At 38.4% G+C, this 16,284-nt stretch overlaps 1 protein-coding gene across 10 annotated transcripts in view; it reads right to left on the minus strand.

Annotated features, from left to right (window-relative positions):
- Positions 1-2,290: 2,290 nt before the first annotated feature.
- SYNJ1 (synaptojanin 1) overlaps positions 2,291-16,284 on the minus strand; it is an 89,099-nt gene continuing 75,105 nt past the window's right edge. For 5 of the 10 annotated variants that reach the window (XM_073804446.1, XM_073804445.1, XM_019922932.3 and 2 more), the window contains 6 exons: positions 14,950-14,997; positions 13,619-13,657; positions 13,418-13,488; positions 11,662-11,770; positions 11,209-11,402; positions 2,291-5,333 (listed from right to left, as the gene is read on the minus strand). In XM_073804446.1, coding sequence (XP_073660547.1) covers positions 4,536-5,333; positions 11,209-11,402; positions 11,662-11,770; positions 13,418-13,488; positions 13,619-13,657; positions 14,950-14,997 — 1,259 coding nt within the window. In that variant the 3' untranslated portion in view covers positions 2,291-4,535. The remainder of the gene's footprint in view (positions 5,334-11,208; positions 11,403-11,661; positions 11,771-13,417; positions 13,489-13,618; positions 13,658-14,949; positions 14,998-16,284) is intronic. The other 5 variants (XM_073804450.1, XM_073804448.1, XM_073804447.1 and 2 more) reach the window with 2 other exon arrangements.

Raw genomic sequence — 16,284 nt, forward strand, 5'->3', positions numbered from 1 at the left:
TTTTGCATGTTTTAAATTTTATGTAACTAATGTCATACTGTATTATTTTGTACCTTGCTTTATGGCTCCATAATGAGATTTACTAATATTTCATTCACTTCACCGCTGTATAGTATTCCACTATGAATATGTCACTGTATTCCCCTCTTGATGGTTAGTTTCTTTCTAGTTTTCACCATTACAAACAATGCACATCCCGCTCCACATGTCCTAGAGTTTCTCTCCAAGTGTAATTGGTTGTGATAGAATGCAGGAACTTTACTGGATGTTGCTGAATTGCTCTCCAGAGCTGATGTGCCAGTTTGCCCTCTCGCCAACAGTGTATGAGTTCCCATATTTCCACATGTTCGCGAAATCTTCATGTGGTCAGACTTACTTTTCTAACATTAATAAATTGGCATTTTGATTTATACATGAGTTTGTGAGTTTGGTTTTCCTGTGTCGGTCACCATGCTGTAAATGTGGACCTGCGGGGCTCAGGATCTTGGCTATAGATCATGTGGAGAGGCTGAAAAGATAAGCTACAGACAGAGAGATATATGTGCAAACCACATATCCAACAGAGGTAGAGCATCTAGCATACAAAAAGGACCCTCAAAACACTATAGTAAAAAAGCAATTTAGGAAATGCACAAAAGACACAAATAGATATTTCACTAAAGAAGATGTTAGATAGCAAATATCACATGAAAATATGTTCACTACCATTAGCTATTAGGGAAACACAAAGCCACAATGAAATATTTACTACCAAAATGGCTAAAGTAAAAAATAGTAACAGCAGCAAATGCAGGCAAGGATGAGGAGAAACTGGATCACTCGTAAATTGCCAATGGGAATGTTAAATGGTACAGTCATTCTGGAAGACAATCTGGCCGTTCTAAAAAATCCAAGCATGCAACCACCCTACGACCCAGCAATTGCACTCCTGGGCATTTATCCCAGAGAAAACTTATGTGCACATAAAAACCTGAGATGAATGTTCATAGCAGCTTCATTTATAACAGCCCCAAACTGGAACAACCCAGATGTCCTTCAGTGGGTGGGCTAATGGTTAACCCAGTTGTGGTACATCCATACCATGGAATACTATTGATACACACAGCAATAAAAAGGAACAAACTATTGATACACGCAATCCAGATGAATCTCCAGGGAATTATGCTGAGTAAAAAAGGTCAATCCCGAACGGTTACACATGACTCCATTTACGGAACACTCTTGAAGTGGCAAAATTGTAGAAATGGAGAGTAGGTTAGTGGTTGCCAGAAGTTAAGGACACAGGAGAGGGGCATGGGATGGGAGGGAAGCAGGAAAGGGGAAACATGAAGGATCTTTGTGGTGATGGGAAGGTCTTGTGTCAATGTGAATGTCCTGGTTGTAGTAGTGTACTATAGTTTTGCAAAATGTTGCCACTGAAGGAAACTGGGTAAAAGGTAGTTTCCCAGTTTGGGGAAACTGGGATCTCTCTGTATTATTTCTTATAACTGCATACAAATTTACCTTAAAATAAAAAGGTTTTACAAAGCCTATTATTCTGTATCTGTAACTTCTTAATCAGAGGTTAATGAACATAACTGAACTATGTAAGAATCAAGGTTATTGTTTTAAATGGCAATCTGAAAAAAGGCAATACTCACAGGAACAACTGGCCTCGGTCTCTTACTTTGGGTCTTTTTTTTTTTTGTGGTACGCGGGCCTCTCACTGTTGTGGCCTCTCCCGTTGTGGAGCACAGGCTCCGGACGCGCAGGCCCAGCGGCCATGGCTCACGGGCCCAGCCGCTCCGCGGCATGTGGGATCTTCCCGGACCGGGGCACGAACCCATGTTCCCTGCATCAGCAGGCAGACTCTCAACCACTGCGCCACCAGGGAAGCCCCCAACTTTGGGTCTTTTAAGGCAGTCTCTTCTTTCGCCTGACTCCTCGTGCACCTGTCTCCCTTCTGCGCCTCCCCTTGACCCCCCCCAGGCTGTTTCTCTTGCTCTGGGTTAGAAGATCATCATTCATGCTTCACGTGTTATTTTCGAGCCAACAAGATTTTGCATCAGGGCCTCTCTTGCAGAGTAAGTGCATGGCTTCTTAACGGTGATTAGTAATCTCAGAATAGCTTTCTTCTTACTTTTAGCCGAAATATTACATAGAGAAGTGAAATGGATGAAAATAAGACCTTGAATTAAAATACCCAATTATACAACAAGAATTAATCCCCAAATGTCACCAAACCTGTATATAGAAACTTCAAGGAAAACGGCTGAGAAAAATTCCTCCCTTTTGAGCAAAGGAGTCAATGTGGTAAAGACAGGTATATTTATTTCATATGAGAGCACATTTCACAGGATATGTACAGAGTGTTTACATACCACTGACTTTAATACTGTACTTCTATAAAGTATATAGTTATAAATACTGTATGCCACATAAGCAATAAAATTCTTACATATAAACAGCAATCTACTATAGAGAATGAAGAATTCACAAAGAGATCCTGTGTCTAGCTTCTGCTCTGCTTTTAACAGAACTGGTAAATATTTTAATAATACACAGAATAGTGGCTAGTTATTTGCAGCAGACCTTTAACTTTCATAACTTTGTGTACTTTTTCAGCAACTTGCCAAGTAGAATTTGCTGATAAAGGCTGAGCTGCTACATGATATGTATATTTTAGACAGTAGTTTATATTCAATAGGAAACATTGCTCACAGAACTGCAGTCTGCACTAGTGAAGTTTATAATGAATTATTTTGCTAATAGAGAGCAAATATTGAATACCATATATACTAATCACATAGATTTGTTAAAGCCACAGTTTCAACAAGTTAATTCACATTTTGAAGCACACTGCCTATAGTAATACTGCTGTTTAAAATATACTACTGCTGAAATGATTAGAACCCCCCCAAAAAGCACAATATAAAACTCACGAGTTATTTCTAACAGCAAATCCTGGCTGTTAATAGAGAGAGGGTTACTTTTATAAACATAGTATTCTGATAACATTTGAGTATTTAGAAAAGTGCTTTTTTCCTAACAGATTTGCTTTATGCGGTTAAGTGCGATGCAGTTTGCTGTGCTTTTACATTTTACGTATTCTTAGCCAGGAACTCTTTTTTCTGATATTCCGCTAATGCACATCTTTAAAGGTTAAATGCAGACAACAGAATTTAGGTCGACATATACAACTCTTTGTATAAAAGGAACGTTAATATAATGGGTAAAGGTAATCTTAAACTGACAACAAAACAACTATTGCTCAAGGAGTTTTCTGATTAGGATTACTCAATGGTATCAAAATACTACATTCTGTATACATTCTGTGTACGTCTTCATAAAATTAAAGCAGGATCAGCTGCATATTGGCAGTGCAGGAGACAAAATCCACAGCTAATTTGAGGTGTAGCCTCTACAAACGTAAAGCAGCATCACAGATGTGTCGTGTAGTTCGTGAGAGGGAGAGAACACACAAGGAGTAGATCCCAGTTCCGCCCCGGGCGGCGCCTGTGGCCCGCTCACCACTTCCAGAGCGGAGGCGGCAAGAGAAGCGCGCAAGTGCCGTGGGCAGCGGATGCCTTCGCGTACGTTGAGCTCTAACGCTTTTCACTGAGCTTGGTGGCACGTGCTTTCCCGACTTTCTGGGCCAGCGTGCTTTTTTGAAAGGGCCAGGGTGTCGGTCCACGTGACCGACTGTAACCACACACTACGCCGCTTCCGGCTGCAAGAAGCTCCTCCCCCGGAAAAGCCGGCACACGTGCTGCAGTGGCAGGTAACAAGGGTGTGCGCGGTGTGCGTGTCAGACGGGGGTGGGTGTGGAACGGTGGTCGATTCTGGTTCCCTAGTGAGATCATTCTAGTTTTAGAAAGAAAAGGAATGAAATATCCAAATTTCATTTTCAGCCATCCTTTAGATAATGAAATATTGAAAGAAGAACTATGTTCGAATTTTTAGGTAAAAATTTGGTCTGATTTAGAATTTAAATTATGCGTTTTACAAATATATAAGTGTGTATATATATATATACATATTACTGTATATATATACACATACAATTACTGTATATATATATATATATACACACAGTGTGTATATATATATATATCCTTTTAAATTCTGTTTCAGTATAAGTTTGACAGCTCTTTGATAAATACTTATAAATACCAATTTTTAACAAGTAAGAAAGGGGCTGGCAGTAATGTCAGCTAGAAGTTGTTTGGGCTTTTTGAGATTCTGTAAAGGTGACTGACAAAGAATTTCTGAATAAGGACTATTTTCTAAAGTAGTTTCAAGCACTTTTTATGGCTTCTACTCTCTCGTATTTATCCAAACAGAAACACACCAAAATTCCAGTTAATAATGAGAAAGATTTTTCCTTATTTCCAATATACACATATTCCAACTTTGTACACATTAAATAGTGGTATTTCATGACAACATCAGTGCACTTAACAATTACTTATTGCACATAATGAATAACGAATGCCCAATTCTTTTGGCTCTACCCTGCCAAAACTATAAAAACAACTGCTTTCTACTGTATAACATTATCTTTCTGTAAAGTCTAGCGTGGGTGATGCCTTAGAGGCCAAGGCTGTGAAAGGGTCTGCTGGAGGGGTGGTGCCAGGTGGGAGCAGAGGGACAGGAGGCGGAGGTGGTCTTCTTGCTGGCAACACACAGAAAGAGACACTGGTACCTTTATTCCAGTCATCACTAAGGGTCACCTTGGAGCCAGAAGACGAACTCGGCTGATGACCCAGTAGGTCTGGACAAGTGGGCCTTGACTTTCCTGTCACACCGAAGTCCTCTTCTTCCTCGAAGGTTACCCATCCTTTTGGGTTGCTGCTTTTTAGTGTGGGTGGGCCCTGCGGACCAAAACTGTCCTCAAAGCCATCCAGTGAAGATGAAGGCTTGCTACTGTTCTGTCTGAGAGGCTGCAGAGAAGGGAAAGGACTCTGAGCAAGGGGCTCTTCTCTGGAGAACCACGAAGTGGCCTCTGATTCTTGAGATTCAGCTCTAAAGGGGTTTCTGGGAGCGGCAGTCCTGTCGGTGAAAGGATTTGTGCTGCTCGAGCTCTCAGTGAATGGGTTTGGAGAACATCGTGTGTTTTCCTGGGATTTACTCCGGGCTGGAATTGGAGGTATTGTCGGCATGCAGCTTACAGAACTCAAAGTATTCATGTTACTTGGGGGTGCAGAAGGCAATGGAATCAACCCCTTCGGGTTTGGGGTTTGAACAGATGGCTGAGCCTTTGATACAGCAAGCAGGTTCAAAGACAGGTCTTCAAATGGGTCGGTCTTTAATGGCGAGTCCAGTCTGATGGCGGAGACCCCGTTTGTTTTTACCTGGAGAAGAGAGCGAGCACTGAATAATCAACCAAAAAGCAATATACTTACTTTGAATACCCCCTATTCTTCCTGTCTCAGTTATTCCTCATTTTCGGGGGTGGGGGTGGGGAAGTATACAAATTTAGGAAATAAAAAGCAGCTTTGCGTGGCTTGTTACTCTGGTGGTTTAAGTAAGATAACAGCTAAAGTATTATTTTGTAAAAACTCGCTACTGAATAAATAAGTCCTTCTATTAAACTGAGCTTATTTTATCCATGCAAGTATTGAGACAGTAAAATGGGGAACTGCACAGAATTAGCAGACGAGTCTTGCTCATGCCCAGTACTATCAGATGTTCACACAAACTGAAGAAATCCATCTTTAGAACTTACGCGAAATCTCTATAAATAAACTTCCAGCACCCATCTATGATGATGATGTGGTTTCACTGTTCTTTTAAATATATTTTCATTGAGATTTAAATATGGAAATTCAACTTTATGGATGAAAATTAATTTTATTAGTATATTTGTATTCACCAGCTGAAAACAATACATCTTTTCCTTTTCTACTTGGATAAATGAATTTCCAAAGCATTCTTTGCTTTTTAATGTAGGTTCTCCTTTGCAGGATAAACGCTGTGAGTAACATAACGGTACTCCTTAATTGACCTTCCTTCATCTTGTAAAAATGTTCCAAAACGGATACGTTTGTTAACAATCAAATGCAATGACTGTTTAAAACGGGGTGGTGGGGGAAGTCCCATTTTCTATTTGGTATATTAATTCTTAAACCAAAATGAAGCTGTGCCCAGAGGGTGCACAGTCCTCTCTACGTGACAGAGTTGGCTGTGCACTGTTACTGGCAGGAGGAGGGGTCGGAATTACTTCACAGTCATGAAAAATCTGCCCTGTGTGCCTACTTCACAAAGAAGCTGGCTGGAGTGGAGCATGGCTGTGGGACTGAGCACGGCCAACTTTCCCTACGGGTAACAGAACTGGGGACCTGGCCTTATAAGAAAACTGGCTCATCAGGAACTTCATTTTAATAATTTTCAAAACCCTACATAATTATTAAAACTAGGTAGATGACTTGGATATTTATGCCAAATTAAAGGTAAGGAAACAAACCTTTGGGTTGAAAAGGACAGGGGAGGGAGAATTTTAGCTCAAGACTTGCAACGTAACAAAACAGAGCATGACCCAAAATGAATTTAGATCGTTGTTAAACAAATAACTAAACATTCATGAAATATGTTGAAAAAAAGAGCAGCAGTCCCAATAAAATGTAACTGCATCTTATGAAACAGTAACTTGGTGCTTAAGAATAGGGAAGGCTGTTCATTTGCAAAAGGAAACAGTGTGGATAACTTCGTAAGTGAATCACTCTCTCTATCTGTTTTATTCAACTGATCTAGAACATACTTTATAATTGAATAAACAAATATGTTTTTCTTTAAACTTAATGTGGCAATAAATTTGTACAAAATTGAAGAGTAAACATGTCACGGATTCTAAACTGTATTCTAAGTGTATTAAAGTACTTGAGAGACAAATTTATTACAGACGTCATAAAATTACAATTAGCTCTACATTACCAATAATGTCTGGATTATTTATGGTTCATATAACAAAACAGAAGTACTTGACTGGGCCTGGGCCCCAGTTCTCCCATGGTAGATACAAGAGTCCACGACACAGACATTACAGGTAAGACGTTTATGCTTGCACAGCTTAGAATAGTAGGCCCTTGCCAAATAAACGCTAGACATTCAAATATCTTTATTTTCATATATTAAAATATTTTCTTTCAAAATAATTTAAAGGGTAATTTGATAGGAACAGGATCATTTTGCCCAATCAGACTTGAAATTATAATGAGAGCCACACCATCATTCATTACATTGGAATTAATTTATATATATCTAAGCAGGATTTGTGATGACTTGACATTAATGACGATGGTATTTTTACAGAGAAGGGTGTTGGAAAGGCCCTTAAACAATCCTGCTACGTTAACTTTCATCTTTGTAAATCATCAATTCTTCCTTACGAAAAAGAATTGTGCTACTAAAATTATTTTTTTTAATTTCCCAAAAGAAATCTAAGAAAAAAAATTGAATTTTGTATTTATGTAATTATGCCATTGTTAAAACCAAGAACCTTTTTGGTTTTGCCAAATACACTTCTATATACCTAAAGCTTACCTTCTTGAAGTTAAACTTCTTAGTCTTGTTAATTTTTGTAAAAAACAAAGCAAAAAAAAATGGGAAAGCATTAGCAAGAACTAAAATGGTTCCTAAAAATTCAAAATACTAAGAAAAAAAGGTTTTATGGTATGATAATAGAATTTATTAATGTGGACAGGTGGTTTTTAAAATGAGTGAAAATTTAGATGTATGAAGCGAAAGACTCATACATCTAATGTGCTAAGACAGATGAAAAGCACATATAAGATTGAGAAATAATCCAATACCTGTTACCCTGATGGTTGCTCCTGCTTTGAGAAAAGGAACACAGACATCAAAGGAAAGAGTTAGGAGGACAATCGGAGACCAACCAACAACCCTAACAATTCAGCCTTCAAAATACTTTTATTTCTATATTATATACAAAATCCAAGAGCAGTGATATTTGCAGGTCATAGCATAAGACCAAGAGACAATTCCAATTTCTTCTGTCATTTAGAATGAAAAATGTATTGTTGAATTAGTGTTCAAACTTAATTTTGTCTGAGGTTGATTACTAACTAGTTCAAAGTGATTTTTCCAAAAATAATATTCCGAATAGGGTTTGGAAGCTCTAAAATATTTGAAGCAGCCTGTTATGGATGAAATGTTTGTGTCTCCCCCCACCCCAAATTCATATGTTGAAAGCCCTAACCCGCAAAGTGATGGTCTTTGGAGATGGGGCCTTTGGGAGGTAACTGGGGTTAGATGAGGTCATGGGAGTGGGGCCCTCACGATGGAATTAGCACCCTTAGGCGGAGACACACCAGAGGGCTTGCTCTTTTTCTCCTCGTGCAAGCACTGAGGAAAGGCCATGTGAGCACACAGCAAGAAGGCAGCTGTCTGCAAGCCAGGAAAACAGCCCAGAACCCAACCACGGTGGCATCTTGATCTCAGACTTCCAGCCTCCAGAACTGTGAGAAAACAAATTTCTACTGTTTGAGCCACCCAGTTTATGGTATTTTGTTATGGCAGCCCAAGAAGAGTAGGACACAGCCTTAAGATAGTCTGTGGGTTTATCACCATTAGAGAAAATGTACAAAATGGCATCACTTTGCAAAAAAGTGAAAAATGGTATTTAACAAATGGTCAGGATCCAGGCTTGTTCTATATTACTCAGGTTTTCTGAAGGGTGATACTATCATTAATTCACTTCATAATTTATGAGCTGGAAGGTACAACAAGGTAAGAAACTGGATCCTCTTTTTGTTGTTTAAAAATGAAATCATAATCTTTTCATAATATAGCAGTACTTTTAAAACTTACAGTATTCTCAAGGAACAGTTTGAGCAAATCTTCCCCAATATTTAAAGCTCACCTTATCTTAAAATACCAAAACTCTCTTTGACAATTTAAGTATTACTTAAGTAATTACTTAAGTATTAAGTATTACTTAAGTATTAAGTATTACTAGAGTTTCCTGCCTACGAAACATGAGACTCCTGAATTTAAGCTTTCCTGATGGTCCTGATGTATCAGCTTTGGCACAGGACAGGACACAGGAATGGGTCTATACTAAGATACACAGGGATGGAATTCAGTTGATCCGGAATGCTGAGGTGTTCCACTTGCCCTCTTCCCTCACTGGCAGCAATCACGCTGACAGTATAGCCACGATGCTAATATTTTACTTCTCATTGGATTCCTGACTTCTGCTTTTTAGCTGATAATCAGATGACTAAGATGTTGGAAGTCAGATAGGTGAGGCATTTTCACATTTTGTAAAGCATATATAACGTGGTATAATCATATGAATTAGAAGAATCTTTTCTATATAGAATTATCGAATCAAAGGACACTTAAATAGTTATAAAAAGTAAAGCTGGGTCATGTGTGTTTTTATGTTTTAAATACCTTGTAGATTTTTGGCAGAATTGATAAAGACTTGTAAAAATTACTAAGTGTTCAATTCTAAGACTATTTCATATTATTACCAAAATAACAAATGTCATATTTTACTATCCCATCCTTTTCAACTTATAGCCACTACAGAAGATTTTAAAAATTTTAAATGTCTATTATTTTTTGAATAGGTATTATTCTTATGGTTCAAAGTTCAAAAGGCACAAAAGGTAAAATACTTCCCTTTCCTTCCGGCCCCTCAGCGTTGTAAGCTCCAAGGAGGAAACTAACCACTTTGTGATCCTTCACAAAGACCGTCACAAAGACATGAACAAGATCCCACTCCCCCAAAAGAAAAGTCTGTGTATATAATGTGCAGAGGAATTTGGTATCGGTGATTGAGGCAAAAAGAAGGTTTAAAACAAACATCTTTCATAGTTTTGATGAACAGAATACAAGAGTCAAGAACACAATCTACTGAGCCACACACAAAGCATGGGCTTGCTGCCTGTCACCAGATTACTGCACCCACTCCAATGAAAATCAGAAAGCAAAACAAGCTGAAAAATGACCTAAGAAAATGACACATGGCAGTCATTGGAATACTCATCCTGTAGTACTTCTGTGTCACAGATGACTTTCTACTGAGAATTGCAACCTTACCTGAAGTGTGTCCTTTCTGAAGTTGTTCAGAGTACCATACCTACTTTCAATACGGAAAACATTTATAGAGTTTTAGGAATCAGGGTTCACTTTTACTATGAAACTCATGATCACTTTCTGTCCTAAAACAGCAATACAAAGCTCTAAGATACGGCTACTTTGAAAGTTTCTTGCCCTCCAATTACATTAAAAAAAAAATACAATAGTACACCTCACAAGAAAATGAGAAGAAAAATTCATGATACACTAAAAGCCGATTGGCAGAGAGAAAATAATAGATATTTATTGTTGGAAGGATTTCTACAATTATTATACATCTTCAGCATCCTCAACAGTGCAATGGCACTGTTTTCTGTGTGACACTCATGAGATAACATTATTTTGATGGTTTTCACTTTGGTGAATAAGCCTGCTGCTGCACGCCCAAAACTTCTAAACTGATCCAATAGTGTCTGAAACTGCTAGAGATCCCTGAGGAAGCCCAGTGCTGGCTCCACCACGGAAAAGAGCTAGCTGTGTGGCATCAGGAGGAATAAGAGCGTTACTGGAAATTAACTTGACTGCCAGTGGTCAGGAGTGATCTGACTGCCTCTCTCTCCAGGATGTAAAAGCCAAAACTTATTAACTGTGAGCAATAAGAAAATAAATTATTATTGTCCATCCTAATTCATTAACTATCCAAAGTAAATTATGCATAAAAAACCCAGAAAGTCACCAACACTTTAAACATTAACAAGATAAAACAGCCTGGGAGCTGCCTGGAATTCCTTAAAGATCCCTAATCTAGGGTCACTCTCTGAGAACCCTTGATCCAGGCCACAGGTTAGACAGACAGACAGAAACCCCAAACCTCAAACAGCCAAACCATGCATCTGTTGTGTGACTGGTTTGAGATGTCCAATGACATTCGCCTGTTGAAGTCATATCTGAACATGCGATTAAATGTTTGTCTACCAAAAGACAAACATTTGTTAAAAGTGAATCTCATATTTGTTTATTTCTTAAGCTAATAATTAAAATAAGTATGTTCAAAGACTATACCAAAGGCATCAAATATACCTCAGTAAAAAAAGAAAAACAGAAAAACAAAACAAAACAAAAAATAAGCCCAAACCCTCACAGAAGCGTCCAGATGATCTTCTGCCGGCTGGCAGGACTTACCTGCGGCTGCACTGAAGGCTCAGAAGGCAAGCTGTGGGACGACCTGCTCCGAGGGGGCGGCTGCGGGGCAGACTGAGGCATAGGTGTGGCCACTGGGACAAGAGGCTCCCGCATCTGCTGAACCGGCGGGGCCAGAGAAGGCTGCACAGGAGGGGCGGCCTGAGGCTTCAGTGGTTCAGGAAGAACAGCCGGCCCTAAAAAAAGTCATTTCCAGATGTTAGATGTTTTCTAGAAAACCACTTTCTATCCTTCCTTTAGTGAAATGTAAGGGATCCTAGTCCCTGTCCCGCCCACCCCTGGCCCCAAGCAGCCTCATTTCTTGTGGCATAAAGAAAGACACAAGGCTATCCCAATTCAAGTAAGTTGTAAAAAGCGAGACACTGCAGAAAGGAAAAGAAAAAGAAAAAGGGAAAGAATACAGAACGGCACTGCTGTTTCTAATACAGGGCCTACCTTTCAGTACTTCTGATGGTTTGCTTTGGCTTTCAGGAGTCAGTCTTCCAGCAGACACCCGAGCATGGCTCTGGGGGGCGCTGATCACCCCGGCACGGGGTGGAATAATCTAAAAATGGAAAACGTAACCGTTGAGATATTTACTTATTTTCAACAGATAAGATTTGGTGAAAATATTTGCTTTTGCATCTCATCTCATTTCCTCAGCCTCTTGTCATTTTAATGGCTCTTTATTTATAGCCACATCGTCACAAGTTTTAAAAATCTTCCTTTTTATTTTCCACCGTTTACTATGTGCCAGGCGCTGTGTTAATTAAGCACTGTGGAGGCATTTCCATTTCATTGTCCAAATGGCCCTCAGAGGTAGGTATTCTTTTATCATCTCTATTATAAATGAAGATGAAGAAATGTATACAACTTTCCCAAAGCCACAGAGCTAGAAAGTAGAGCCAGGAGCCAGACTCAGGTCTGACCCGCTGCAGGGCCGTGCTCTTCATCCTGTGCGATGCTGCCTTAATGGGCGACGGGGATGGTATTACAGGTCACGAGGACGTGACCTGACATACACTGTGTAACTAAGTGGCTTATGAAAAACCATGCCGAGGTCTTTTTTTTTAAACACAGATGTAAAACCTCTTGAGTGCCTTACTCGATATGCTAAAATAAATACACTGGAAGACACACTGGTGAAAAACGTCTTTTCTATTTTCACACATTTGCTGAAGACTTTAAGCTCCCAATACTCCTTATTTTAAGCAAAAGTTATGAATGTTATCTCACAAAATTCTGACTTACCTTCCCTATTCATACAGTATTAAATAAAGAAAGTACTTTGTGGGAAGTGGTAGAATCGACGGATAGCAATTTCCCCTTCTTTGGAAAAAAGGAGAGTGGGTAACGGCTATCTTTAGGTATACTCCACAGACATTTTACTTTGGAGTGTGATGTTATATATAGAAAAAGGCCTTTAGGTTGGATGTTAAATAGAAAGCTACAAGAGAAAGAACGAAGTATTTCTATCTTATAAATCTTATGAGGATTCCTTAGAAATTAGAAGTAGTTTCATTAACAGAAGTTTCTTAATTTCCAGTTACAGTCACAGTTCCCACTTCTTACTCTTCAGCTGGAGGCCTCCCAGCAGTCCCAGGACCCACTAGACTGATCCTGGTTTCTGTTTTCTTTCTTTCTTTTTTTCCCCTTAAGTTACTTGCTCTATCCCAGAGAAAATTTTCACTTGGGTGAATAAGAGGATAATTCTGTGTATAAGAGAACACTGATAAACACGCAGAAAACCACAGATTCACAACACAGGGAAAGGCACTGCAATGCCACCTGCTCTCCTGCTTTTAATACCTTTAGAACCAGCTTTAGTTGACCGACTATCATAAATGGGTTTTCTGAAATCTAGTTTTCAAATCCTTCTGATTGAAGAATTACTCAGATAATATAAAAAGTTGCCCCAAAACATCACTTCCTCATATAGAGATTCTAAGATATTTATGTAGCGACTGCAACTACTTAATTGCATCACTTTTATTCAAATAAGAAAGTATGTTTAGTTACTTTTGAAGAGGATGTTAAAATACCTAGTGTTGAAAGGTACCTTGGAGAGCGTCAAGTGCAATTCCCCATTTTAGAGTTGAGGAAACTGGGGCCTTAATGGGCCCCATGATTTCTTCAAGATAACACATTTCATTAGCAGCAAATTGGGACCTAGAACCTAGACCTCCTGGCTCCCAGGCGAGATGCTGCCTACCGGTCTGGCTGTACTGTATCCAGCAGGTCCTGGGCCTGTGAGTCCTGTTTGAGGTGAAGGCTGATTGCGTCCTGGAACAAAGACATCGCACCGTGTATTTCATTTTTTTTAAAAAAGAAAGAAACAAGAAACCATTACTTATATCCCAAGTGTCTATTCACGGTCCAGTTTTAAGGTTAAGCTGAATTCAAGTGTTTTTACCTATATTATCTTTCCGTGTCGTTCCAGGGCTTTTGGGTGCTTTGAAGCAGGAAGGAAAAAAAAATTAGTCATAAGTAAACAATCAAGCCATACTGCATAACACTGCCTGCTGTTGTTTCATTACCAGCAGAAATTTGGGGCGTGAGATGGAAACAAAAGTACTTTGCTTTAGATAATGATGAAGGAAGCGTATTATCAGCTCTGAAGGAAATACCCCCAAAAAGAGAAAAATTAGGATACTGAGAGTGACATTCATGGGAGCCAGCTTAGCACTTGGTCTGATACCTCATTCAGAAGGTCACTTTTAAGGTGACTTTCCCAACAGAGCTCTCTCCTGTGAACCTTGAAAACACATGGTCAGCTTAGGGGGATGGTCACAAGATGCAGCCCCGCTGTTTCCCAGAGCTTGGTGGACAAACAGCTCCGGAGCAAACAGACGGCACTACATTTTCCGAGTCACACAAGAGGCACCTAATGGCACTGTTTCAGGGCTTCACGCTGTAGATGTCATTATGGATAAAGGAATCTCACGATGAGATCTTTGGGATTTCTATAGCAAAATCCTATGATGAAGGCACATCTTATTACCAAATATCTGCCTTATGCAAGACAATGTTAAACTACGGTTCAAACTCATTAGAAAGGTAGTAAAAGGATGAAATGAAATAAACTACTTTTGGGGCCAAAAGGAGTTAGGGGACACTATTGAGGCCTGCATCTCATATTTACTCTTTTTGAAAGGAAATTCAAGTGTGATTGTTGTATGAAATCCATCAGCTTTTTAAGAACTATAATCTTAATGAATGGCTTCTAGTTTTTATAGCCTTTTAAGCAAATTTAGTTCAGCGTCATTAAAACATTTCTGTTATCTGAAATCATCCGAAAAACACTATATTCTTGGACCTCAATTAATAAGGTTTAATTACAATTAAATTAATAAGGTTTAATTACAATTATTAATTTTTAAAACTCCAGAGTTAGTATAGTACATTTCTAAACATTTGACTTATTCTGAAAAGAATTTTGAAGGCATTCTTCTTAAAATAACATTGTACAATAATTTCACATCCAAAGGATATATGAAATATACACAACACAGAGTGCAAAACAACATGAGAACTGTGCGGAAATTAAATGGACATCCATTAGAAACTATATACAACACAGAATGGAAAGAGAAAAAAATACCAAGTTACAAGGTATACATAAGGATGGGAGGGGGAATTTACAGTTGGACCAAGAAAAGATTTGGTATGCCTTTAAACACTGGAGGGGCTGACATTTAGAAATAAAACGAGAGATCCATTTCTATGATGCAAAAGTCTTGTTACCTTCCATCTCTCGCCTAGCTACCCCAGGACTGGGAGGGCCTCCAATACCTTTTTAGAGAAAGAACAGAAGCTGTATATTGTTCAGGGCCCACAGCACACAGAATGAAAGGCAGGCACACAAAACAATTTCTGAGTTAAGCTTACTTTTGCAAAAAAGTTCTTTCACTGGTTTAAATTTCTTCAAAGATATCAGTACAAACCAAAGTGACTTTAGGTGCCTGGCCCAAACCTGAGTCTGGCCCTTTCCACAGTTAGAATGCAAGAGAAGGACAGTTTGCGTTTTATATCTGACATTACTAGCAGTAAGGAATTGAAAAATATGTGTAATGAAAGCCTTTGCTTTATGATCATCTCATTCTTTATATTCAGAGTTAAATCACTAATAAAAGCTCCAATATTTGCCAGTCAAAAAGGAACAAAAATCTTAAAGTTCCAATTTCATATGAAATCTCTGAGACTATATTAGTCTCTTAGAAGTTAGTTTTCGATACATAATTTAAAAAAAAAAACTAAAAGTACTGTAATTACTTTCTCTCAGCTTATTGCCTTCAAGCAGTTATTGGTTTATAGGGTTAAAAAAATACACTGCGAACACTGCCTACAAAAGAATTGTGAAGAGAAGTGATTTTTAAAATTAAATCAGATTTCTAAGTAAGCCACTGAATTGCTATCATGTATAACTTTTCACAAATTTATTTAGCAACTTATTTCTATAGATTGTTTTCCTAATTAAAGGAGAAAATAAATAAAAGTCTATTATAACTATAAATAAAAACACAAGTTTGAAACGGGAAAAATTAATGTTTTCTGTAAGTCAATGGAAAAGTTATACTCCAGCAGTATCTTGCAGAGGCCACAGTGCTGAAATAACTTTGCTACCTTTATTATACAAAGTCATTAAAATCTACACACAGCAAAGTCAATCTGTAACAACACACGAGCCGGTCCGCAATGTCCTTAGGCAGCTAGAGTAGAAAGACCAACTGCATGTGTATAGTGAGCCTTAATGACATTAAAACTGGATTTGTAAAAGCTCTTCTGAAATATCTTGCCTCAGCCTTTCCTGAGAATTAGATTAAATAAACTTGTCAAATGTATACCTCCAACTACGCTCTGTGAAAGTTTTCATGTAAACCAAGTAAACTACACTTTTAACAAAAAGTGACCCATGTGCTAGTAAGAATTTCCTTATTGAAATATATAAAAGAAAATTGTTCTTACATTTTAAAAATGAGGCATGAATGCTATGACAAGTTATGATAGAGCCATGCAAAATGAAAGCTATATTTCAGATAATTATTTTAAATTGCATTTCTAGGACACTTTGCTAATCCA

This window comes from Tursiops truncatus, chromosome 4, assembly GCF_011762595.2.
Source record: "Tursiops truncatus isolate mTurTru1 chromosome 4, mTurTru1.mat.Y, whole genome shotgun sequence".
Taxonomy (NCBI): Eukaryota; Metazoa; Chordata; class Mammalia; order Artiodactyla; family Delphinidae; genus Tursiops; species Tursiops truncatus.